Here is a 25,634-nt window from a genome sequence, read left to right as displayed (position 1 = left end):
TCACGCGTTTCTATGGCTACAACCCGACTAGTCAGCTTGTGCCTCTTAAAGGTAATGAGCGGAAGAAGCCAACGTCGCTCGACTGAAAACAACCAGATGCAACTGCATGATGAATCTTTACCGGAAACAGTCTCATCACAGAAAATACCACGAAATGAGTGGTGTGGTGATATCATATCATTCATGGAGGGAGGCAGGACAGCAGGTCAGAGAGTCCAGATGATGTTTGTATTTCACTTTGTTTCAACAGATTTACAGATGGACTGGCTTGCTCTTTGGCCACTTTCAGACTGTGATCTTAACAAGAAAAAAAAAGAAGAAAGATGGCCCTTTGTCGCTATTTTAGTGTTTTAACATGAGTCAGACTGTGTCAAATATTCTGATGTGACATCACAACTTTTCTAAATTAGTTCTGCATTCTGAACAGGAGCTTTCAACAAAGAGAGCCACGGTCTGAAATTAATAGTGGCACTGAGGTAAAGACCGAAAAGCTGCAACTGGACTTCATTGTAAAAGGTTAAAAAAAGATCCAACATTATAATAGTGAAAAAAACTTACAGTGACACAGGAGAGGGAAATTAAGATTACTTATTGGTTTTGATAAGGACTGTCAAAGTTAACGCATAATAACGCATTAACTCAAATACATTTTAACGCCACTAATTTCTTCAACGCAACTTGTGATTTTTAGGTTATAGTGGGCTCAGTTTTAAAGAGCGAAGGAGGTTAAATAACGCTCAAAACTTACGCAACATTTTGGCGAGGAAAAAACATTTACAAAGGGGTCCCTTGACCTCTGACCTCCAGATATGTGAATGAAAATGGGTTCTATGGGTACCCACCCTTTACAGACATGCCCACTTTATGATAATCACATGCAGTTTGGGGCAAGTCATAGCCAAGTCAGCACACTGACACACTGACAGCTGTTGTTGCCTGTTGGGCTGCAGTTTGCCATGTTATGATTTGAGCATATTGTTTATGCTAAATGCAGTACCTGTGAGGGTTTCTGGACAATATCTGTCTTTGTTTTGTTTTGTTAATTGATCTCCAATAATAAATATATACATACATTTGCATAAAGCAAAAAAATATTTGTCCACTGCCATGTTAATAAGAAAATTGAATACTTGACAAATCTCCCTTTAAGGTACATTTTGAACAGATAAAATGTGTGATTAATTTACGATTAATCACGTTTAACTCTGGACAATCATGTGATTAATCGCGATTAAATATTTTAATCGATTGACAGTCCTAGTAAATAGTAAACACAGTACCCATAACAACTTTATAAAGCGATAATATGTCGGAGCGAGTGTTTTCAACACGTTATGGTGATCCTCCACCCGACTCAAAAATAACCGGTCGTGGCATGAGGAAGAGTTGTGATGTAAAGAAGAGAAATCCATCCTAAACACAGATTACTGTGGTTAGTATAGGTTTCTTCTTTCTAGCAGTGTGATTTCTCAGCAGCACCTCTGACCCACCTGTCTTCTCCACCTCCATGGGCTCCGGGTCAGGCAGCTCCACGGGACGACCGTCCACGTGTGTGAAGGCGAACGGTTTCTCCGAGGCCACCATCAGCCCCTTCCCCTGCGGCTCCACCGCTGCGTAGTGAGGCACAGACTTCCCCCTGAGGACCCTCCTCTTCTTCACCTCGTACTTCTTCTCCTGACCTGCAACCAAAGGATACAGTGTTGAAAGGTGTGAAGTAATCTTGTCTTCCATTAAACTCTGAGACCCAAGAGGGGACTCCATCATCATTGACATGTTTCATGTCAGAGCTATGTAGAGAGTTCAGGTTATTTTACTGGACTCCCAAGAGTTGAAGTCGCTTCCATCAGGGCAGAGGTAAGAGGAATATACAATCTTTTATTCCATTAGCTTTTAGCTCCTTGAACAAAATGTAACTGGTCTGCAACCTGGTGTGACAGTGAGGGGGGCGGGGGGCTGTCTCCTGGTTTAATTTTTGCTCTGTTTAGATTTTCTTGGTTATAAGAGATGACATCAACTTCTGTATAATGTGCATTGTTTTGTATGTATTGCTATCATTTTATTTATTGCTGTAGTTTTCGTAACTATTGTTCATTTGTCAACTGACTATAAACCAAACTGCTCCCTACTCTACTTTCTAACCACCGTCGGGTATCCACGTATTACTACAATATCTCAGGGCAGATCCATTATTTCGTTTTTTTTTAGGTTTTAATATCATTTTGTAGCTTCCCAGTGGTGTTCCTTATGTATTCAGTTTTGGTTGAAGTATGTATATTTTAGCGTGAAAATGCTATATTTCCAAGCTCTAATAAAAGCTTTTTTCCCTCGTGACCTGACAGATTTCTGTATGATGACATTCTATACATATATCCTTACACATTCAGTGTGTATTACCCACAGTAACTTGGTTTGAAAGTCTCAAAATAACACAAACAAACTAACCGATCGAGGCAGCAGTAGACCAGCGACTTCCGTGTTCTGCAAGGTAAAATTACTGCTTTTGTGAATATAGTCTTGTTGCTTTGACTAGAGCGATATAACGACTTCAGAAAATATTCAAAATATAGCGTGCAACCAGGATGTCACGGTGGGGAAACTTTCCCACCGGTTAATAAACTTGTGACAACACCGGTGTTACTGATTACACCGGACATACAAGAAAAGATAACGCTTAATAGGCTATATGTAGCGCGCTTATTTTGATCTTTAAAGGACCAGTGTGTAGGATCTGGCGGTATCTAGCGGTGAGGTTTGCAACCAACTGAAGCCTCTCCCGTGTGCCAAGCGTGTTGGAGAGCTACGGTGGCTAACGCGAAAACATGAATGGCGCTCTCTAGAGCCATCTGGAGCAGAGCCAGTGCGTGGAGTGTATGTGTGTGTACGTGGGAAGTGAGCGGTGAAGCAGGAGAGAGAGCGGCAGCAAGTAACGTTATCGACTCTGGCCCAAGCAGGAACAGTTAACAGAGTTTGGTTTGTCCGTTCTGGGCTACTGTAGAAACATGGTGGAGCAACATGGCAGACTCCGTGAAGAGGACCTGCTCCCTATGTAGATATAAACAGCTCGTTCTAAGCTAATGAAAACAACGATTCTTATCAGGTGATTATACACGGAAGAAAACACTTTACTACACACTGTTCCTTTAACGTTTGTTGGCTGTGTGTCTGGCCTCTTCGGTCCAGCTTTCGCTGCGGGGCCGCAGGTTTCCACCTGGCACCATTGCGCCGCGCACACCGGCTTTGACTGCTCCATCCTCAGCACGGCAATTGCTTCATTAACGTTATGGTTCCCTTATAGCATTGGGCTTAAACACCGGTAACACCGACTACCGCGGCAAGCCCAGCATAAACTTAAACTGACATTGCCTTTCTTTAGGTGTCTAAAATGCGTTTTGCTGCTGCCCCCGTCCAAAGCACTGTATTGCTTTGCTCCCGTGCTGGTACTCCTGTCTGCTTCTCCAAACTAGGGGCGTGACGTCCGTCACCTACTGTAGGTAATACACTGACTACGGATAAGTACCTCATACAACCCCACTTTAAAACACCCGAAGTATCCCTTAAATACTGGTGATACCTTGCATTAAAGGTCCCATATCATGCTCATTTTAGTGCATTTCAACGGAATTGCAACGGAATTGCAACGGAATTGCGTTGCTAAGCAACAGTTTTGGTCCATGTTTACTTCCTGTCAGCTGATGTTATTCACATACACTGTAACAGGAAATAAACGGGGACACATTTAGAATGTTTACGTTTAAAACCGTGTAATGGTCTAAATATTGTATATTTGTGACATCACAAATGGACAGAAATCCTAACGGCTTGTTTCAAACGCACAATTTCTTAATACGGGCTGTGTGTATTTCTCTGTATATTGAGTGCTTTGATAATTTAACAGTATTTATAAAGCACTTAAACCTGCTTTATAATATAAAAGACATCTTACTTTTTACAATATGGGACCTTTAAAACATATTAAATGATTAAATTGATTTCGGTGACTCACATTCCCTGCTACAGATATATTCAGAGAAAATTGTAAAGCTAGATGACAAGTGAAGACCAGGCATTACCATTAACAACATATAGGTTTAGTCAAACATTGAAGCACTCAACAAACAACAAAAGATGATTCTACAGCTAGCGGATATCAAAGGGCTGCATCTTTAAATCCAACTTAATGAGGAAGGGGCTCTCTAAAGGCTGCTACTGTGGGATTTTTTTTCCCGTCTTTCCAATCTTTGAATCATTAGTCAGGGTTTCTTTCTTTCTCAGCAAGCACCAAGAACTGTAATGAAAATCCTTCTGGCCAATGTTTGCTTTAGAGTACACTAATCTCATCTGGGACATAATAATTAAACCGCATTAACGGCAGAGCATGACTAACTTCCTAGTATGGTTTAATTAACAAGGATTTCTGTCGTCTGCTGGGTATGAATATCCTAAAAATGAACATGAAAATGAAATAACAGGCTTGAAATTTAGATCCTAATTCAGACGTTATTATGTATTACACGCTTGTCTTGTCTTATTTTACTTTATGCTCAATTACTAAAATTATGATTATGATAGACCAGCGCACCACCCACCATGTCCTGCAGTGTTGGTGACTGTGACCCACTCAAGAGACACAGAGTATCCACTTCCTTTGGTTTCCTGCGTGTCTTTCTGGATGCGGAGCAGCAGGACCTCCATGGTGTGGACTCCGTCCTGGATGTGTGAGATGCTGTGGCGGATGGTGAACGGCTCCCCCATGTCTTCACTGAACAGTGGCTACGAGTACACAATCAACAAATACAATCATTTTAACAGGATGCAGTTGACGGTGGGCAAAAATCTGTAAGCTGGCATTAATGTTAATATAATACAATTTCATACAAGTAAATGCCAGATGCGGTAATCTGTGACAGAGTAATATAAAAAATTAAATCTCCAATAATTTCAACAACTGATGACTCATTTAAGTAAATTATCAAGCAAACATCATTAGTCTGAATTTATCAAATGTGAAGATTTGCTGCTTTTCTCTGTTTTATATCATTGTAAATTGAATATCTCGTTTTGGACACAACAGAACAAAGAATTTGAAAAAAATTGTAATTTGGATTTTCTGACATTTTTACGTCTACACAATTAATCGATTCATAATTGGACAGATGAACAAATAATGAAGATAATCATTAGTTGCAGCCCTACTGCTGATGTTTACATTGTTATGGAGAGGCAGCAACCTTGCTTCATTTGGCATTAATTGAAAAACAACAGGCTATTAAGCATGAGCAACGATAGCTGATAACCATGTCAGGGTGGTGGGCCATCTCGCCTAAAATAAAGACCACTTCCATTAACATTAGGGATGCACCGATACCACTTCTTTCAGACCGAGTACGAGTACAAGTACTTACATTTGGGTACTCGCCGATACGAGTACCGATACGAATACTTCTCTGTGCCAAAAGACCCTCGTTAACAGCCAGCTGGAGGGTGTGAGCGACACACGGCAGGCTGGGGAGTCATGCATACGAGGCGATGCGCCGCGACTGGCTCTAGGTCGGCTTGGAAGGGTTCGGGGCGAAGGTGGCTCACGGCTGCAGCTTTACAGCGACCTCGCCGCACCGTGACGGGGCCCCTGCTCATGGTGTGACTGTCGACCGGGGCGGACTGTCCTCAGTGCGCCCAAACTGCGGCCCACGTTAAAGGCGCCAGGGGTCAGTGGCGTTGTCGGCAACCCACCTAACCCGTCTTGAAACACGGACCAAGGAGTCTAACGCACGCGCGAGTCGGAGGGTGTAAGCAAAACCCTGTGGTGCAATGAAAGTGAGGGCTGGCTCACGCTGGCTGAGGTGGGATCCCGGCCAAGCGGGGTCGGGCGCACCACAGGCCTGTCTCGCCCGCACCGTCGGGGAGGTGGAGCGTGAGGACCCAAAAGATGGTGAAGAGAGGTTAACGTCGCGCTGCTGTGAAGTGGTATCGGTGCCGTTGTATCAAAGCCGTTTTGCGAGTACGAGTACATGAGCACAGTATCGGACCCGATACCCGATACTGGTATTGGTATCGGTGCATCCCTAATTAACATCATACAAACTTAATAGACTTTTGTGAAATAAAACATTTATCTTCAGGAAAAAGGGCTGAGTCACTATTTCACACAGCGAATGATAAACATTTAATGAGTGTGGTGATTGTTTAGGATGTCACCGACGAATTTGTCCAGCTACTTTGATCAAGAGATGAGTTGTGCCATGGCTAACCTCTCAGAGATAGAGCACTACCTACAGAGAATAGTAAATACAGCTAGCAAATTTAAAAGGCAAGGGCCAGATGCAGGTGAGCAAGAAATATCATTCAAATACAAAGAAACAAGCGCTTCAGAATGTAAATGATGCTTCCCACACTTTGGCCCCTACTTTAAGCTTTGACCCTCAAGGAGGCGCTACAGAGTAAAGTAAGGGCCAACAAAATGTGCCCAGCAAGTCGTTCCTGCCAAATACTGAATGCATGGCCTCCTTTAAAGCAAAGAACGTATATTAATAAGAAGTGAAAGTCAATTGTTCGTTCCATTGCAACGTCAGCACCCAGCAGCAGAGCTACGCCTCTGACATTTTGGACTGAAAGCGACTACCGGACGCCAGTAGAACGTCCGCCTACAAAGAAGCATACACAAGTAAAACAAAATTATTTCTATTCTATTGTCGTAATTTGAATATCTCTACCAAAATGGCCTGTATTGAACAATGAAAATATTATAAATATGCATACTATTATAACTATTTACTTACTCACTTATTTATTTCTTAAACTTTTTTGCCCAGCTGCTTCCCAGAGGAGCATAAAGTGAGTGATGGACATAAATGGAATCCAGCACATAGATTTTGAGAGCAATCTCAATCTTTTTCATGTCAAGGATCTCCAAAACTCATCTCCAGTAGTCCACAGACCATGGATGTATAAGAGGTACATCCTGTGCTTTTGCCCTGTGTGTTAGTAAATAACCTACAACTCCATTAAATTCTGTTTATGTCATACTACTAGCACTACTAGTACTACTAGAGTCATAAGATCAGTTTTCTGCAACACTTTGGAATATTTAGTGCCTATTTGGCAGCTATTTAGAAAAATGGCTGCCACCGCCCTCAGGGGCCAAATTTACAGTGCCCAGATATCTATATCTTTTTGTAACATAGAAACCTATGTCTGTGCCAAATGTGTTGCTTTTAATGCAAAATGCACAATTGTTATGAATATTTCAGCTTAACTGCCCCGCTATCAGTGAATTTTACAACTTTCAGGACACAATGATTTAAATGAGGACTATTTAAGTGTTCGTACTGGAAGTTGATTTACTTAAAAAACAATGATACTCTTATTTACAGACGTCTCTTTTATACATCCATGGCCACAGACTCATCAGTGTTTTTAGTCCAAAATGGCGGCAGCGCTACCGCAGTGCATGGTACCATGGTCACGTTATTCGCCTCGCTAAGAGGCAATCCATACCATAATAACACAACTTTATGAGCAACAGAAGTCGGACGGCGGCTGGCGGTACCACAGTATAGCACTCTGCGTCTCATGTTACCGCAGCGTGTCGGAGAACTACGGTGGCCTTCAGGTGAAAACACAAAAGTCTCTCTCTAGAGCCAGTGTTTGGTTTGTCCATTCTGGGCTACTGTAGAAATATGGCGGAGTAACATGGCGGACTCCATGAAGAGGTCCTACTCCCTATGTAAATATGAAGGGCTCCTTATAAACAAAAACACAATGATTCTTAGTTTCAGGTGGTTATACACTACTGAAAACATAATTATGAATATTATATTCCATTTCTGCTAATAGATCCCCCGAAATGTTACACACTGTTCCTTTAAAGGTCCCATATCATGCTCAATTTAAGGTTCTTACTTATATTTTGTGTTTCTACTAGAACATGTTTACATGCTGTAATGTTCAAAAAACACTTTATTTTCCTCTGTATTTACCCCGTCTGAAACGCTCCGTTTTAGCGCATTTCAACGGAATTGCAACGGAATTGCGTTACTAGGCAACAGTTTGGGTCCATGTTTACTTCCTGTCAGCTGATGTTAATTGCATCCTCTGCAACAGGAAACAAACTGCGACACATTTAGAATGTTAACGTTTAAAACCGTGTAATGGTGTAAATATTGTATAATTGTGACATCACAAATGGACAGAAATCATAACGGCTTGTTTCAAACGCACAATTTCTGAATACAGGCTGTGTGTATTTCTTCGTATATTGAGCGTTTTGATAGTTTAACAGTATTTATAAAGCACTTAAACCTGCTATATAATAGAAAAGACTTGAAAATCTCACTTTTTACAATATGGGACCTTTAAGGAGGGCCCCTATCTCTAACAAATTCACATCTCTGACTATTTTCATTGACTTTTTCAACTACAAAGACAACCTTCCACATTGTGGATATTAAAGTTTCTAACTAAGAGAATATCCAAGATACAGAAACGCAACAGAAGTTACTGCTTAGGAGCAAAGATGTTGACAAAATGTGGAAAGAGATTTACTTTTACATTTTGCCAACCCCCTAACACTACTTCTTTTACTACAAGTCAAAGTTGGAACATTTTGGTTAGAGGCTGGTTTCTTTAAAAACTAAATATATCAGCCAACTACGCATATAAAAACATATTATCCCCAACAATCTGAAATCAAACTTTGTAACTATTCAGTATTTATATGATGCACATGCTGAAGATCACCGATCACTTTATATTATCTGCTGACGACGAGAAGACTACAGTATTTATTTAGCAATAAGGAGCGCTCGTTATAACTAACCCATACCCAAATGTACAATTTAAAACTTGTGAGGAGTTTAGAGGTGTTTGTGCATCTGAATATAAAACTTTACAATAGTCTTTAATTTAATAACAAATTTATCCCTGCATCATCCTTTTACGCTGTATAAGATGCTTTAATGAAAACCCAGCATTAACTGTTAGCATCAATTGGCTTTAAATGGTCTATACGGAGATATTTGTGTTTATTTTATCAATAAAATGCTAATTCAAACTAGTATTTCTCAATCAGTGTCTGCGGTTGTCTGGTTGAAGAAGGTGATGTGACGCTGAAAGGCCCATCTTCACAGTGACTGCATAAAAAGATCTGGTTTATGAGTCCGTTTATTAATGGTATCTTCACAACACACACAAACCACAGTGGAAGATTTAATATGGACGTTGGCAGCGCTCCCTGAGTGCTGAAACTTAAAATTAGAACATTGGAAGCTACTGACTCGAGGGCTTGAATCTTCATTACAAGTGCCACTCTTGAACTTTGCTTTCAGGATTGCATCAGTGTTCTAAGAGTGAACTCTAATTTGTGGCCAATCCCAATTGCAGCCTGTTAACAGGACACAGTGCACAAAGACTCATCTTATCAAAGACTTGATCCCTCACTACCGCAAGCCAAGGCTAAGCTTTATAAACACAGAGGCGGCTTCTAAAGCTTCAATTTGCATAACAGCTCGAAAAATGCTTCTTTTGGCAAGTTTGTATGCTGAATAACAGGACATTTCAGAATGCACCGATGCTTTTTTTCAGACCGAGTACAAGTACTTACATTTGGGTACTCGCCGATACCGAGTACCAATACGAGTACTTCTCTGTGCCAAAAGACCCTCGTTAACAGTCAGCTGGAGGGTGTGAGCGACACACAGCAGGCTGGGGAGTCCCGCATACGAGGCGGTGCGTTGCGACCGGCTCTAGGTCGGCTTGGAAAGGCTCGGGGCGAAGGTGGCTCACGGCCGCAGCTTTACAGCGCTCCCCGCTCGGACCTCGCGGCACCGTGGACGAAAGGCTCGCTGCGCCCTCTCTCCTTGCCGGGGAGGAACGGGTCCCCCTGCTCCCGGTGCGACTGTCAACCGGGGCGGACTGTCCTCATTGCCGCGTCGTGCCGCCAGATCGGGGCTAAGTCCACGTAAAAGGCTCCAGGGGTCTTCGGCGATGTCGGCAACCCATCCGACCCGTCTTGAAACACGGACCAACGAGTCTAACGCACGCGCGAGTCAGAGGGTGCAAGCAAAACCCCGTGGTGCAATGAAAGTGGGGGCCGGTGCGCGCCGATCCCGGCCCAGCGGGGTCGAGTGCACCACCGTAAAGTGGTATCGTGCCGTTGTATCGGAGCCGTTTTACGAGTATGAGTAAGAGTACATGAGCACAGTATCGGATAAATCATCCCTAGATATTTCTATACATTGTACATACAGTCCTTTAAATTTTGCATACAGTACTTCAACTACTATTTATTTACCGAACGCTACTTATCAGGAGTAAATAGTGCATTCGTTGGGGACTGCTTTCAGCCATGGATTAATACACATTTCAGTACGTAGGATGGATTCATATAATACGACAGTGCCTGTGTTCATCATAATGACTGAACATGTCACCCAGTGCAACAGTGAGGCTCAGTGATGTGTTTTTAATAGTTTTTGGACAACAATGGAGCCCTATGGCACAGAGCGGAGGAATAAGGATACACAGGCAGTTAATAAGATCAATTCACTGTTGGTTTTGGTCTTTTCATGGGGTTTATTTTTATTGTTTTAAAGCACCAGTGTGTAGCAATTAGGGGGATCCATTGGCAGAAATGGAATATAATATTAATAAGTATGTTTTCTTTAATGTATAATCACCTGAAAATAAGAATCGCGAGAAGGGCTCGGTCTTGATACATGGTGCGTGCATGCTCTACCAGGCCAGCCCCCCATTGGGGTTTATTGACATTTAGAAGCCACGCAGTTGTATTCCTCGGCCAACCAATCAAGTTACAGTTTACATCCATGTCTGTCCAAAATGTCATCACCTCATCATTTTGTCCTGTTAGACATTTGTGTGAAATTGTCATAATTACCGTATGAATTCTTGAGTTATGGCCGAAAACGTGTTTTGTGAGGTCACAGTGTCCTTTGGCCACCAAAATCAAATCAGTTCATCCTTGAGTCCGCGTGGACTTTTGTGCCAAATTTGAAGAAATTCCCTCCAGGTGTTCCTGAGATAACACGTTCATAAGACTGGCACGGACGGACAGACAACCCGAAAACATAATGCCTTCGGCCACGGCTACCGCTGACTCGGAGGCATAAACATTTAAAATATCACCGGCCTTATCCTTCAACTTTTTTACCAGCCACTAGGGCTGCCCCCTCTTAGTCGATTAGTTGACTAAACAGTTGTTTTGGTCTTAGACGACTACGATTTCTTTAGTCAATTAGTCGTTTTTTATGCTTTTTTTATGCTGAATGACTTCTTTCCAAGAAATGTATGAGCACATCTCTGGTTAACACAAGATTTAAAGTGGTGCTTTTGTGTGATTCTTTGTGGAGAAAGATCTGTCCGTTAAATCAACTAATCGATTAGTCGACAATATTGAGTGTTAATCGACTAAGAATTTCTTTGGTGGAGGACGGCCCTAACAGCTACCTAAGATCTTTAGAAACGAAATATCGACTCGTCACTTGCAAAAGTGTCTGCTGGCATAGAAAAACATATTCGTCACTGTCATACTTAATTACCTTTTTATAATAATTAGTAAAACTGCTCCTGTAGGACTTTGGAGTTGTAATTTTGGTGACTCAAACTAGGCCTGAACGATATGAGGAAAATATGCGATAACGTTGTTGAATATCACAATATTACTTGTGATAAATAAACGGATATTAAAGTGTCTTCAGTTCTATCTTTCTGTTGCTTTCAGTATATTGCTAAAGTACAACAAATTGCATGTTGAATTAAAAAAAATTAAAAGGAAATTATTTCCAACATTCCTTTAACTGAACACAAAAGGCACCAATAAAAAAGGAATGATATTTACATTTTACAGTGACGTTTTCTACTGATACTCTCTTTCAACTAACTAAAAAATATCCCTGATTGCTACAGCTTTTAGAATGTGTTTATGGCACGAGATGATATTGTGATGACAATAATAAAACAATATATTGTGCAGCCCTAACTCAAACATTATATCACCAGTTGCTGAGATATCTGGTTTTGGACTCTCACTTCCAGACATTCAAAGTATCACCGATATCCCCCGATCCTGGTCTCGTTTTCAACAGTTGTGAATGATCAAGTGACATTACAAGAGTACAAATACTAATAAATAGTGGTGTCAAGCCAAAAAAGCCATTGACAAAGCAGCATTGTGATTATCGTAGTACATTATGCAGGATGTCTGCTTATAGCTACTCGCTTCTTTTGTGAACATTTTAATGTCGTGTCAAATTTAGACTCATTTTAAACTAACCCTGACTAATTCATGGAGATACGAGGGACTGTTGTACAAAGGTGCATGTTCAATCCTTGTCGTTGCACTTCCATATAGTCACCAGTAGAGGTCAATAAAAGGTCATGGATTAGTTACTGCCCCTTTACATTCAACTGACTCACTTAACATCCTATCAAAGATGTCTAAAATGTGTTTGTGTATTACTTAAAGCAGTAAACTCAGCTGTTATACTTACTTCCCACTTCGAATGGGAGCTGTCTCCCCTCTTGCCGGTGCGGAAAAGGTACAGTCGGCCGGCGCCGTCAGAGAGAGCCGCCCAGGTTGCTGAGGTGAGGCTGAGGGACGCGCAAAGACGATCCTCACACTGGCTGGAGTCCGCGGTTATACGGTAGACCTCTCTCGGCTTCCCCAGGGCCGTGTCCTGGATTCACAACACAACAGACCTATCAGTCAGTACTGCATCCACAAAACAGATAGATATAACTATCACTACATCCATTTGACCTTTGTTTGATTCATTCATATGGGCAGGGAGTACGTACATTAGGGTAAGGCAAGGCAAGGCAAGGCAAGGCAAGGCAGCTTTATTTGTATAGCACATTTCAACAACAGGGCAATTCAAAGTGCTTTACAGAAACATTCAAGAACATTGCGACAAAATGCAAAAGAACATTAAGAAATAATTAAAACAGTTATAAAAACATAAAAACATTAAAACATTAAAGATTAGAAAATAAAAACAAGCTAAAAATAAAAGCTAGGATAGAAGCTAAAATTGCATAAAACTCAAAAGAGTAAAAGTTATAGTGCAGTGTCAGAATAAAAGGCACCCGCAAACAGGAAAGTTTTAAGCTTTGTTTTAAAAGAAGTGAGAGTTGGAGCGGTCCTGCAGGTTTCTGGGAGCTTGTTCCAGATATTTGGTGCATAAAAACTGAATGCTGCTTCTGCATGTTTAGTTCTGACTCTGGGGACACTAAGCAGACCTGATCCAGATGACCTGAGAGGTCTGGATGGTTCATAACACAGCAGAAGATCAGAAATGTATTTTGGCCCTAAACCATTTAGTGCTTTGTAAACCAGCAGCAGTATTTTGAAATCAATTCTCTGAGAGACAGGCAGCCAGTGTAGAGACTTCAGAACTGGACTGATGTGATCCACTTTCTTGGTCTTAGTGAGGACTCTAGCAGCAACGTTCTGAATCAGCTGCAGCTGTCTGATCGATTTTTTAGGAAGACCGGTAAAGACGCCGTTACAGTAGTCAAGTCGGCTGAAGATAAATGCATGTACTAGTTTTTCCAAATCCTGCTGAGACATCAGTCCTCTAATTCTTCTTATATTCTTCAGGTGATAGAAGGCTGTCTTTGTAATTGTCTTAATATGGCTGTTAAAGCTCAGGTCTGAGTCCATGACTACACCAAGGTTTCTGGCTTGGTCTGAGCTTTTTAACATCACAGATTGTAGGTGAGCACTAACCTTTAATCTTTCTTTTTTGGCTCCAAAAACTACAACCTCAGTTTTGTCTTTGTTCAGCTGAAGAAAATTCTGGCACATCCAATTATTGACTTGTTCAATGCACTCACTCAGTGCTTGTATTGGACTGTAGTCTCCTGGTGATAGAGTTATGTAAATTTGTGTGTCGTCTGCATAGTTATGGTAATTTATTTTGTTGTTCTCAAAAATCTGACCCAGTGGGAGCATGTAGATGTTAAACAAAAGAGGCCCCAAGATGGAGCCTTGGGGAACTCCGCATGTGATTTTGTTCAGCTCAGATTTGCAATTACCTATAGACACAAAGAAGTCCCTGTCTTTTAGGTAGGATTTAAACCAGCTGAGTGCTATGCCAGAAATACCCACCCAGTTTTCCAGTCGGTCTAGTAATATATTATGGTCAACCGTGTCGAATGCAGCACTGAGATCCAGTAAAACTAGGGTAAACTAACACTTATGTTCTTGATTAATCGAATAAGATTATTCCTTTGGATTATGAAATGTCATTAAATAGTGGAAAAAAATGCACATTATGATTATCAAAGCCCAGGGTGACGTCTTCAAATTGCTTGTTTTGTCTGACCAACAGTGAAAAACCCAAAGAAATCAATTTACTGTCAAATATGACAAAGAAAAGCAGCAAATATTCACATTTGAGAAGCTAGAATCAGAAAAAAAACGTTTTGGTTTTAAAAGTGACTCAGTTGTTAAAATAGTTAACATCTCATTTTGTGTCCATCAACGAAGAGTCCGTTTTGCAGCTGCCCCCGTACACAGCAGTACATTGCGTTGCTCCCGTGCTGGTGCTCTTGTCTGTTTCTCCAAACTGGAGGTGTGCCGTCCGTCATCTACTGTAGGTAATACACTGACTATGGATAAATACCTCATATAATCACACTTCAACACACCCAAACTATCCCTTTAATCTCTTAATTGATAGACACAAAATTAACTGAGTCACTTTTCAACCAAAATTCTTTTTTTTCTGATTCCAGCTTCTCAAATGTGAAGATATGCTGCTTTTCTTTGTCATATATATGACAGTAAATTGATATCTTTGGATTTTCGACTGTTGGTCAGACAAAACAATCAATTTGAAGACGTCCCCCACTTCAGAACAGCCAAACTATCCCTTTAATCGACAAAGTATTTCAGCACTAGTGGTGGAGAAAAGTATTGGAAACTAAATGGATTTTGTCTCTAAAATGAGGAAGAGATTATATAAAATGGGTGATGGATCTGTTGTCACTGCTACCAAACTAACAGATCGCATTCTTTAAGCAGTCCAGTCATGACTCACACTCAGACTGAAATGGACACACTTAATAAGAGAAGGCTTTGAACTAGAGAAGAACAGAAAGGTCGCTGCTTTCATTGTGAATGGGGAACTCTAATCCCATAAGAAAATTCTGCAATTAACATCCGATATAACAAACACACAGCAACACGTGATTACCATAATATTCTTCTTGGTAAAAGGCCACAGGAAGATAGAATCAACGTTAGAGATGAATAACATGAAAATAACATGCACTCATCAAGGAGAGACCGAGTTACCGGCCGTCATGTGGCCGCCCATGTGACTTGGCTTCACGTGTGATTCACGACTCTCCGGTGCCTTATTAGTAATAGACAGATATGCCACCACATGAGCATCAATTACTCATCGCGTGAAGTAACAGGGTTTCAAAAGGACTGTGCAGCAGCTGCCCTGTTGTTGCCATGGTGCGTGACACTGCGTATTATATCGCTACCTAATGTATGATGCACCTTTGAGATCATTTTCTCCAGCAATCCGCGCTGTTAATGCCCCGAACGGAGAGTGAACCGCCTATGTACAACGTGCCGAGCGACACTTCCCTGCAAATGTACGCAAAGAGAGGCCTCGTCGGGGACGATAATTATCACGTGATGATTGTAATTAGAATTTGAGCAACACATTTTCATAAAGAGTGATTTAATGATGCCACTGAAAGCCAGAAATACTGTCTTGCAGGATTATAGCCTGATGATCATCATTAAGGCCAGTTCTGACATAAAAAAAAAACACTGATATGGCACCAATTATCTCTAATCATGGTCAATGATGTCTTAGACATAAAAGAAGTCTGTGCTGAAAAGGTCTTTGGGCTGATTTTGGTCCTTGTCTCAGCATGGTTTTGGGTAACAAACCTGGATCAGTACCTTGAGTCAATTACGTAATTGCTCCTGTGATTAACGACAGACAACGTCCAAAAGTTTCTCTTCCGTGCTGATTCATACGATGGACTAAAGGTGGAATAATAACTTGTTATTCCCATGAACACTGGGACTCTCACCCCCTCTTTAATTGTCTCTAATTGAGCATCATAAACAATAGAACAGCAAGTTAGAGAAATTATAATGAGCCACATTAATATTGCAGCTTGTTAAATGTTAATATTGTGGAATTTTTGCAAAGATGATTTCTCTTGACATCACCTGCCAAAAATGCATCGTGGGCTGATGCTGCTATTACACAAGTATTTGGTCACCACCTGCTGGTGTGTCAGATGTATGAAAGCCCACCAACAACTCCACTCTCACAATGTCAGAATCAAGAGCTGTCAATTGATTAAAATATTTAATAGCGATTAATTACATGATTGTCTATAGTTAATCACAATTAATCACAAATTAATCAAAAAAATTGTATCTGTTCAAAATGTACCTTAAAGGGAGATTTGTCAAGTATTTTATCAACATGGGAGTGGGCAAATATGCTTGCTATGCAAAAGTATGTATATATTTATTATTGGAAATCAATTAACAACACAAAACAATGAAAGATATTGTCCAGAAACCCTCACAGGTACTGCATTTAGCGTATAAAATATGCTCAAATCATGACATGGCAAACTGCAGCCCAACAGGCAACAACAGCTGTCAGTGTGTCAGTGTGCTGACTTGACTATGACTTGCCCCAAAAAAGGGGAGACTCGTGGGTACCCATAGAACCCATTTTCATTCATATACAGTATCTTGAGGTCAGAGGTCAAGGGACCCCTTGGAAAATGGCATTGCCAGTTTTTCCTCACCAAAATTTAACAGAAGTTTGGAGTGTTATTTAGCCTCTTTTGTGACAAGCTAGTATGTCATCTAGTTTCATATGATCTCCAATCTAGCTTTAAAACTGAACCTGCTACAATCACAAGTTGCATTAAAGAAATTGGTGGCTTTAAAACTAATATAACTATATATATCTCGTGTTAACTTGGACTTTTATATAGCTTTTCTGGTCTTCCGACCACTCAAAGCGCTTTATACTACATGTCTGCATTCACCCATTCACACACACATTCATGCACTGATGGTAGAGTCTGCTAAGGTGCCAACTTTGCCCATCAGGATCTAATCTAAATACTCAGTCACACACCGATGGCTATGCCTTCGGGAGCAATTTGGGGTTAAGTGTCTTGCTCAAGGACATATCGACATGTGACCTGGAGCAACCGGGGATCAAACCACTGACCTTCCGATTGGTGGGCAACCTGCTCTACCCTCTGAGCCACAGCCGCCCCTAACTCTGACAGCCTTATCAGAATGACAACCAATTGAAGAATAAATATACAGGAATTTGCCTCATAGTCATCGGTGAGGGGGATATGTTGGCAACTAGGTAACGATAGGTACGAACGTAAATAGCTACCAGGAACAAGGTCAACCAGGAGGATTTTAAAAGCTTACCAGGGTGACGGTGAGACTGAGAACCCTTCCTTTGCAGTCGACAAACAAAACGCTGTCTTCATACCAAGGGTCTAAGTGGAGGTAATTGTACATGCCAAAAGCCCGCACATGTTCCAGGGTGTACTGAGTGTCCTTCAGCTTCACTTCCTCCACAGCTGCAGTAGAGATGGAGAATCAAACGTTTAAAATAAAGCACAAAAATGAGACAGAACTTGATCTTATTTATATTCTTCAATTTCAATAATGTAGTGGTGAGATTACTATAATTACTGTTACACATTAAAGAGATACAATACACTTCTATTTCAACATACTATTAATCTCAGTGTCACTCCAACACTATTTTTATGACTAATAGGTGGCAGATTATGAGACTGGCATTTGTATGTGACTTAAAGGTGCTATTGATAACACTGATAACATTCAGCCACTACGTCGCATTCTCCCTCCCTGTTCCAGTGCATTTACTTCACAACGAGTCGTTGCCAGGCACTTATCGTCAATCTCAGCCATTTATAATAATACATTTATCCCTTTTATCGACACTTACTGACGACCCAGAGATACCATGTGATACCAACATCGTTTTACTATTGGCTCGCAAGCCTTGTTAGAAGTGGGAACCAAACGTCAGATATCTTCCACAGATATAAACAAAACATTAATTTTGGACCCGCCAACATTTTTTAAATGATTAAATCACAATCATAATACTTTTTCTTTTTTTTTCAGGAAAAGCCATACTTTTATTCAGCACTGGATGTATTATCTGTTTTTTTTTTTATATATTTATCAATATAAAAATGTTATTAATAAGACCTTTAAAGCTAGATTTGAAAGAAAGAAGATTTGATAATCTTCAAAAACATGTTTTGTTATATTAGTTGAAATTCTCATCCTGACAGCAATCAATAAATTAAATGCTCTGACAAAAACAGAAAAACAATCAGGTATCTTTAGCTGTCACAGAACGGTAATAAACAGGCTACCTGCCGGGACGGACTGTCAGTGTTGCCGACTTTCTCTCTAGATTTAGGGACTTTTGGAGCTAGTGCTGTTAGCTGCTTTCATTGGAATAGAGTTGGCAACACTGGGCTGGGATTTTTGGTTGGATATCTTTTTAAATCTAGCACACTCTTCCTATTTGTTTTAAGATTACAAACGCTAGCTTTAATATGCTTAAATAGTAACAGAAAAAAGCTGCGTAATTAGCATGAGATAAGCATGTCTGAAAACCTTTACCTGTTTGCAACTACAGTATGTTATATTAGGACTCTTAAAAATGCATTTCTGCAGCTGAGGCCAAATGAATGGAACGACACACCAGCACATCCTTCCCTATCATTCTTTCATTGTCTACTTGTACTTTACTTTCATGTCTTTTCTGAGATTTTTTAACTATACCATTTCAGTTTTTGTGTTATATTATTTTTGGCACCTTCTAACTCTCAGTGAAACCTTATAGCACGTAAAAGCAACTCATTTCTGCCAAATGCAATTAAAACAGTGAATGCCTCCTAACGCCTCCTTCAAAACTAAATCTTGCCACCAGCCTCTCTTTTTTTTAAATTATATTTCAGAACTGCATGTTCTTGTCTTGTGTTGTGTCGTTTGTAATGCTGTGTGGTGAAGCTAAAGGGAATTTCCCACATTGTGGACAATATACATTCCTCACCAACACTGCTTTCAGTGCTCTTGGTCAATGGGATTGCTCCTTAATTTTTCACTGATATTATTTTAGAAAATTTTACCTGTTCATGCATTATAACTAGTTTTTTTTGTATTGTGTGTATATTGTATTTTGTATTTTACCTATTTGCACTGTGGTTATAATATATTGCATGCCCTAATGCAAATATTTGTTCATGATTCTTATATTCTCATTTCTAATTTTAAATGTATTACTTACTTATATTTCTTTACATATATTGTGTTTATACTGTAGCATTATGTAGCATATTGTAGCATTATGTACATCATTTATTTACATGTTACATACTCCTTTATTTCTATGTTCTTACATTTCTTTATGTTAATATATGTATACAGTATCTTTTTAATCTTTTATTATAAACACAAACGATACAAACAGACAAATACAACTGTCACACACTCAAAATGAGAGACCACAATATGCAGTTAATAAACATAAATACTGTATATATCCATATATATATATATATATATATGCAGTTAATAAACATAAATACTGTATATATCCATATATATATATATATATATATGCAGTTAATAAACACACACACACATATATATATATATATATATATATATATATATATAACATGCAGTTATGTTTGTATGTTATGTAAACATTGTTGCCATCACAACAATCTGCAGTGAATAAAAATAACCATATTATGTTATTAATGATGTCAAACTACTGAACCCCCTGGCACAAAGTCTAGTGGAGCCGTGGAGCCACTGGGCTCCAGCTGGAGCAGCTTCAATGTTATTAACTAAGCATAACAAAAGGACGTTTTCAATTATTAGCAAGCTGTAAATTAAGATAACTACGCTTGTTACTTATGTTTGCTGACAGGCTGCAAGCAAACTTGGCGTTAACTAATCTAGAGCCGTAACAGCTGTGACAGAAGTGATGAAGCAGAGGTGTCAGTGTGGTATCAGTGCTAGGCTAGGCTAGGCTAGGTTAGCACAGCTGCTAACTGTCCTGTAAGTTAGTTTGTCTCACCAGCATCCAGCTCTACGGTGTACGTTGGTATGGCGTCCAGAGACAACCTGTAACTTTCAAACTTGGGGTCCAACAGCTCTCTGTTGACCCGCAGGGAACAATTGGACGCCGCCATATCTTTTAAATGTGACAGGCTGGTCCCATGGATGTATTCAATCCACGAGTTGATGTGAAGCAAAGAAGATGATGCTGAAGAAGTCACAGCGCTTCCGGTTTGGTTGCACCCGGAGCCATTTTACAAGCGGACATAACCCGCCCAGGGGCTCATGGGAGGTTGAGTTCTCGTACTTTCTCCAAAGCGTTTTAATAAATGGTTAATAAATTGACACCGCCTGATAAAAAACGCATTCATGTGGAGATGAAGTGCGTTATATAACCAAGTTTTTAGCAATGACGTAATAGATTTGTGGCAAATTAACGGCTGCCAAAGCGGAACCATTGCGCCTTTCAACGTTTCTAGACGGTACGGTTGTATGAAGGGACTGTGTGCTCCCCAGCTGATCCATCTCGACAGTAAAAGGTACCGTCCACCTGACTGCTAGTAAAATAAAACCTTTCTGTCGCTACAGTCCGCTGTAGTGGTTGAACCAGACGGAGCTGCTGTGTGTGTGAGTGAGTGGAGACAGTAGAGACGGATCATGAGCAAAGACTCCCAGATGAGAGCTGCTATCAACCACAAACTGATCGAGATGGGCGAACGGGAGCGGTGAGTCCAGCTTCTCTCTACACTGGGTTTAGGTCATGAATGGTTTTAGAGACAGCAGTTATTTAGGATTGTTAAATAATGTCCTTTAAATGTGAATCCGCAGGTTGAAGGAGTTGCTCCGGGCAAAGCTGGTGGAGTGTGGATGGAAGGATCAGCTGAAGGCACAATGCAAAGGTATTATATATTTGTGTTTGTGTTTATATGTGTAACGGTGCTTCCATGAATCTGGATTACTGATTGATTATGTTGTGCAGATGTGATCAAAGAAAAGGGTCTGGAGCATGTCACAGTGGAGGACCTGGTCACAGAAGTCACACCTAAAGGCAGAGGTACGGATCTTCTTCTATATGCAAACACAACAGCAGGGTTTGGAAGAAGTACAGAAATAATACTCATCACAATCTGGGTCAGTCAGTCAAAACTCCCACCGCACAGTCAAACTTTGGTTTAACCCACAGAGCTTTATTTTAAAGTCTAGTGGAGATCCTAAAGTTTCTAAAGATATACCACATTTTGGGGACATGTGGATGAAATAATGCTCAAGAAAACATCGAGAATAAGAGGAGATGTGATCATAATTTATCATCCCACACAGAGAAATTCATTATGTACATTATGAACATTGACTATAAATAAAATGAAACATTTAAAACTAGACCTCTGCCCAGGCTAAATGCCCTTTCTCTCGCAATGTTAACCAAAGTTAATTTGTGAACCCGTGATTGGGTTCCGCTCCAAAATGTAATGGGTTCTTCCTCGGCCCGTGCTCCACCCTTCCTCCAAGATTCATGGAAATCGGGCCACTAGTTTTTCCGTAATCCTGCTGACAAACAGACAAACTTTATTTACCTTTATACACTTTACATACTGTTTAACAAACTGTTCCACCTCTGTGTATATATACATACACATATTCTTCTTCTCTATACATACTACATACACCTATAGTTTTAGTTCTTCTCATTATTAATATTCCTGTTTAGACCTCTGTGTACATATATTACTTCTCATCATGTATATACGTACTACATCCTGTTTACATTCAGTTTTCCCATCTGAAATACTGTCATCAACTAAATTACTAATTGACATTTACATTATTATTTAGTTATGTTTCTATTTATTTTAACTGCACTGTTTTATGCCTTATATTGTCATTTTGCTTTTTTTATAAATACATATTTTATGAGCATTGTTGAAAGAACCTGAGACAAAATATGTTCATTGCCAATGACTGCTTTGCTGGAATTGACAAATGACAAATAAAAAACCTTGAACCTCGAACAAAAACAAAAACATAATCTCCTTGGCGGAGGTAACAAAAATAAAATGTACTAACTACAGCAGTCACCGTAAAAAAAACAAAAAAACACGATATGTAAGATGTAAAGTTTGATGGCCTCAGGCAGGAATGACTTCCTGTGGCGCTCTGTAATGCAACTCGGTGGAATGAGTCTTGCAACCAATGTCACAAACCGTGTCAACAACTACTGCTAGTAAATCCAGTAGTATGTCTCACCATCCGCTTGTTTTCTCTCCTGTGCAGCGCTCGTACCGGACAGCGTGAAGAAGGAGCTCCTGCAGAGAATCCGAGCTTTTCTAGCTCAACACGCAACCTTGTGAATGAGGCGGCTCCCGTCTAGACATTTTTTTACTCACCATAGATCCACAATTAAAATCCAAACTGATGTTTGTTCTCATTGTGAGCGATGCTGAAGTGTTATTTTTATTTTGTATCATGCGTTTTCATATTGATTTTAGTTTGTTATGCAGCAGTTTTGGAAAAAAAAATAAAATCATGCCTATTTTGGTCACTGGGTGGTTCTGACCTTTTTCTTTGGTGCTGCTGAACGCCTGTTTGAAATTCTTGTTAAAAAGAATGCAGAATTTTCATCATTTGTTTCTCGTCAGACAGCATGATGAGTGATATGTGTTTAAAAAAAAGACAGAAACATGACAGAAATGTTATTGTCTTTCTCTCAAACATGGTTGTGGGGCTTTTTAGTTCCTTAGGATGTTATGTAAGAAGACAAAGACATTTGTTTTGGGGAAGTACATGTACTGTATATATTAAATGTATTTCTATATTTTATGAGCAATGAAATGTTGGTGATTCTAATGTAGACAACAGTTTTTTTAGTTTTTATCTTTAGGAAATCCTCCAGAGCATACTTTTACTTTCTTAAAAGTTGTTTCCTGAAGGAAATCAAATGTTGCTGTGGTCAAACACATGTCATGCTGCTGCAGTTATGCAATTTGCATTTTCAGGAATTGTGTTTTCTTTAGTGTCACTCAGAGGAAGTTGAGCCATCTGAACCTGCTGGACTACATATCTGCTGCTGATGTTTCCAGACTTCATGGAAAGAACTTGTCAGTTGAGCGTGCAGTCATGAGAGAATACATACTGACGGGGGGAGTTCTACTTTTAGACTGTTTTTAGTTTGGTGCGTGGGCAGTGTGAGAGCTTGTGTTTGTGTGTGCATACAGTAGCTCCCTGTGTGTGGTTGTTGTTCAGTGCTTGGTTTAGCCAGAACATTTGCTGGGAGATTGCTAATGCAGAATCCTGGTCTGAACGCCAATGAAAGAAAGAGCAACCTGGTCACATATTCAGATTTTGACACAAAACACTGAAGTTTTAACATTAGTACTTTGGTGCCCCAAGAGTTTTATCCCTCACACGTACACTGCTGTCACCACTAATCAGACTCATCTTCACATGCAGCTATAACTGAAAGTATCATTAAAACACTGCCTAAAATGTTGAGGTGGAACTTTCCACAAAATTACCTTTATTTGCTTACATTTTTTTAAATCCATCATTTTTAAGTTAAAGGGACTATTTGTAACTTTCAGAAATGCTTCTTAACAGCGACACCTGTGGCCGTGAAATCAACGAAAGTCAGCGATGGGCTCGCGCTTGCTCGCTCTCAATATACCTGAACGAGCATCACTCAAAACAGTGAGGCGACACACGTCAGCTAAAACCACAATATCACTCTATATTTCAACTGCTTGGCAGTAATGTTAGCTGACCAGACGAAGGTCTCTCCATGAACATGATTTAGATCTGATCCTAGTGTTGGCTTTTCCTGCCTAAGTGCAGGCTGAGGCAGCTGGGCTCTCCAGCGTGTCTCCCTGCTCTCTCCGCCCGCAGCCGGAGAGAGCAGAGGAGACACCGGCACCCGGTCGGTAACGAGAAGACAACGTAAATCTCTGTAGAGCTCCGTCACTTCACAAGACACGGAAAACCTCTGTTGGTCTGGAGGAGCTGCAGCAGTTATTTCTGCACAAACGTCCCCTGTAAATTCACTAGATATTCTCAGAGCTAAACTAACTCTTCTGCAGTGTGGAGTGAACGCGCGTTCACGTCTAGAGGTGGAGCGAGCTGAGCTGTCTGAGTGAAGGCGAGCAGGCAGAGGAGGAGGGTACAGCGGCTACACGCGAACGCGCATATGCGAGCGCGCATGTGTGACGACCCGCTACATTTATGCGCATACAAAGTTACAAATAGTCCCTTTAAAGGTGCTAAATGTGAGATTGGGAGTATTTCTATTGCCTCTGCACGGCTCTCAACATGGTGACGGCTGAGCCGCTAACAGCGCTAACGGTGAAAACATCGGCAACAGTTCTGACAGAGCTAACAGTGTTTATATGAGGGGGCTCTAGCCATTTTGGTGCCCTAGGTGAAATTTGTCTTTTCTTTTAGAGGGCGACCACCGCCCCCCAGATGGTGGCTCCCTAGGCGACCGCCTATATTGCCTGTATGCCTTAAGCCGGCCCTGGAGGGGAACCGGAGGGTGGGTGCTACATTTCTGCGACGACTGCATTGTCAGCTGTAACCGCCATATGAGAGCAGTGCAGAGCGGGGGTTGTGAGCTAGCTAGTGACATGGCCATCAGCGTTCAGTAGCGACCCACAAGGCACCCCTTAAGCATCGGTATGAAATGCACCAGGCGTTCCTTTAACTATAAACTTATCCGCGGCAACAGTGAACGCTCAGAGAAAGTGCGGCGGGAGTGTGGTGACGTAGTTTAACAGTACACTACAAGATGTTTATGAAAACATTTGAGGAGAGAAATAGGCATAACAGTAACAGAATATTGATTCATATTTGATCAGCGTTGCCTAGTTTGACCGGTTGATCGCAGTCCGCGAGTGATTGACAGCTGCTCAGAGACGGCAAGGCTCCAGCTCGGCTCTGATTGGTTGTTTTCCTCCGGTCTGTTAAATCTTGCAGATGCCGTTAGGAGCACCGAAGGACACCGAAGGACACAGAAACACATGACTTTTTTCAGGTTTCCTGTCTCATGCACTACTGTCAGGATATAGTGACCGTATTATAAAAATATATATATATTTTTTTATCATATTTCCTCCAATTCTACCCACTGCAGCTTTAAATGTGTTGGATGAATGAAGACAAACACATGCGATGAAAAATAGAATTTATTAAGAAGAGAATATAGCTTCAAAAAACAACCCACCAACAAACTTCACATCTTCCTTCATCTTGTTACAGAGTCAAGTAAAGCACCTATTGCACCGGTTTTACAATAGAAAATCTATATATGCATCTGACACCTGGAGAGTAATCAGACATTTACACATAATACAACAAAAGAAAGAACAGTCTTTCCAGAAGAGAACGGGAGGCGCCTTGCATTTTTACTTTGGCGAGCTAATTAAGCTTTAAGCGAAAGTTCAAACCCTCTCTCATTCACAACCTTTCTCTCTCTCTCTCTTTCTCTCTCTCACTG

The 25,634-nt window shown here is 40.6% G+C and overlaps 2 protein-coding genes across 2 annotated transcripts in view; one reads left to right on the top strand and one right to left on the bottom strand.

Moving 5' to 3' along the window:
- Positions 1 to 20,396, bottom strand: part of nudcd1 (NudC domain containing 1) — a 70,181-nt gene extending 49,785 nt beyond the window's left edge. The window contains exons 1-5 of the mRNA XM_037795036.1: positions 20,172 to 20,396; positions 17,462 to 17,616; positions 12,504 to 12,689; positions 4,587 to 4,770; positions 1,491 to 1,679 (exon numbers count right to left, since the gene is read on the bottom strand). Coding sequence (XP_037650964.1) covers positions 1,491 to 1,679; positions 4,587 to 4,770; positions 12,504 to 12,689; positions 17,462 to 17,616; positions 20,172 to 20,286 — 829 coding nt within the window. The 5' untranslated portion in view covers positions 20,287 to 20,396. The remainder of the gene's footprint in view (positions 1 to 1,490; positions 1,680 to 4,586; positions 4,771 to 12,503; positions 12,690 to 17,461; positions 17,617 to 20,171) is intronic.
- A 240-nt stretch (positions 20,397 to 20,636) lies between these two features.
- Positions 20,637 to 22,711, top strand: LOC119503328 (transcription and mRNA export factor ENY2). Its single transcript, XM_037795039.1, has 4 exons — positions 20,637 to 20,877; positions 20,981 to 21,051; positions 21,132 to 21,206; positions 22,424 to 22,711. Exons 1-4 carry the CDS (start codon positions 20,810 to 20,812, stop codon positions 22,498 to 22,500), a joined length of 291 nt encoding a protein of 96 aa, XP_037650967.1. The 5' UTR covers positions 20,637 to 20,809; the 3' UTR covers positions 22,501 to 22,711.
- The last annotated feature ends 2,923 nt before the right edge of the window (positions 22,712 to 25,634 follow it).

Source organism: Sebastes umbrosus, chromosome 15, assembly GCF_015220745.1.
Source record: "Sebastes umbrosus isolate fSebUmb1 chromosome 15, fSebUmb1.pri, whole genome shotgun sequence".
Classification (NCBI taxonomy): Eukaryota; Metazoa; Chordata; class Actinopteri; order Perciformes; family Sebastidae; genus Sebastes; species Sebastes umbrosus.
This window is presented reverse-complemented; position numbering and strand designations above follow the sequence as displayed.

Excerpts from the sequence above, each read along its gene's own strand:
- LOC119503328 (XM_037795039.1), top strand. The coding sequence starts at position 20,810 with ATGAGCAAAGACTCCCAGATGAGAGCTGCTATCAACCACAAACTGATC. Across the intron at positions 21,052-21,131 it reads GCTGAAGGCACAATGCAAAG|ATGTGATCAAAGAAAAGGGT; the intron begins GTATTATATATT and ends TATGTTGTGCAG. Across the intron at positions 21,207-22,423 it reads AGTCACACCTAAAGGCAGAG|CGCTCGTACCGGACAGCGTG; the intron begins GTACGGATCTTC and ends TCTCCTGTGCAG.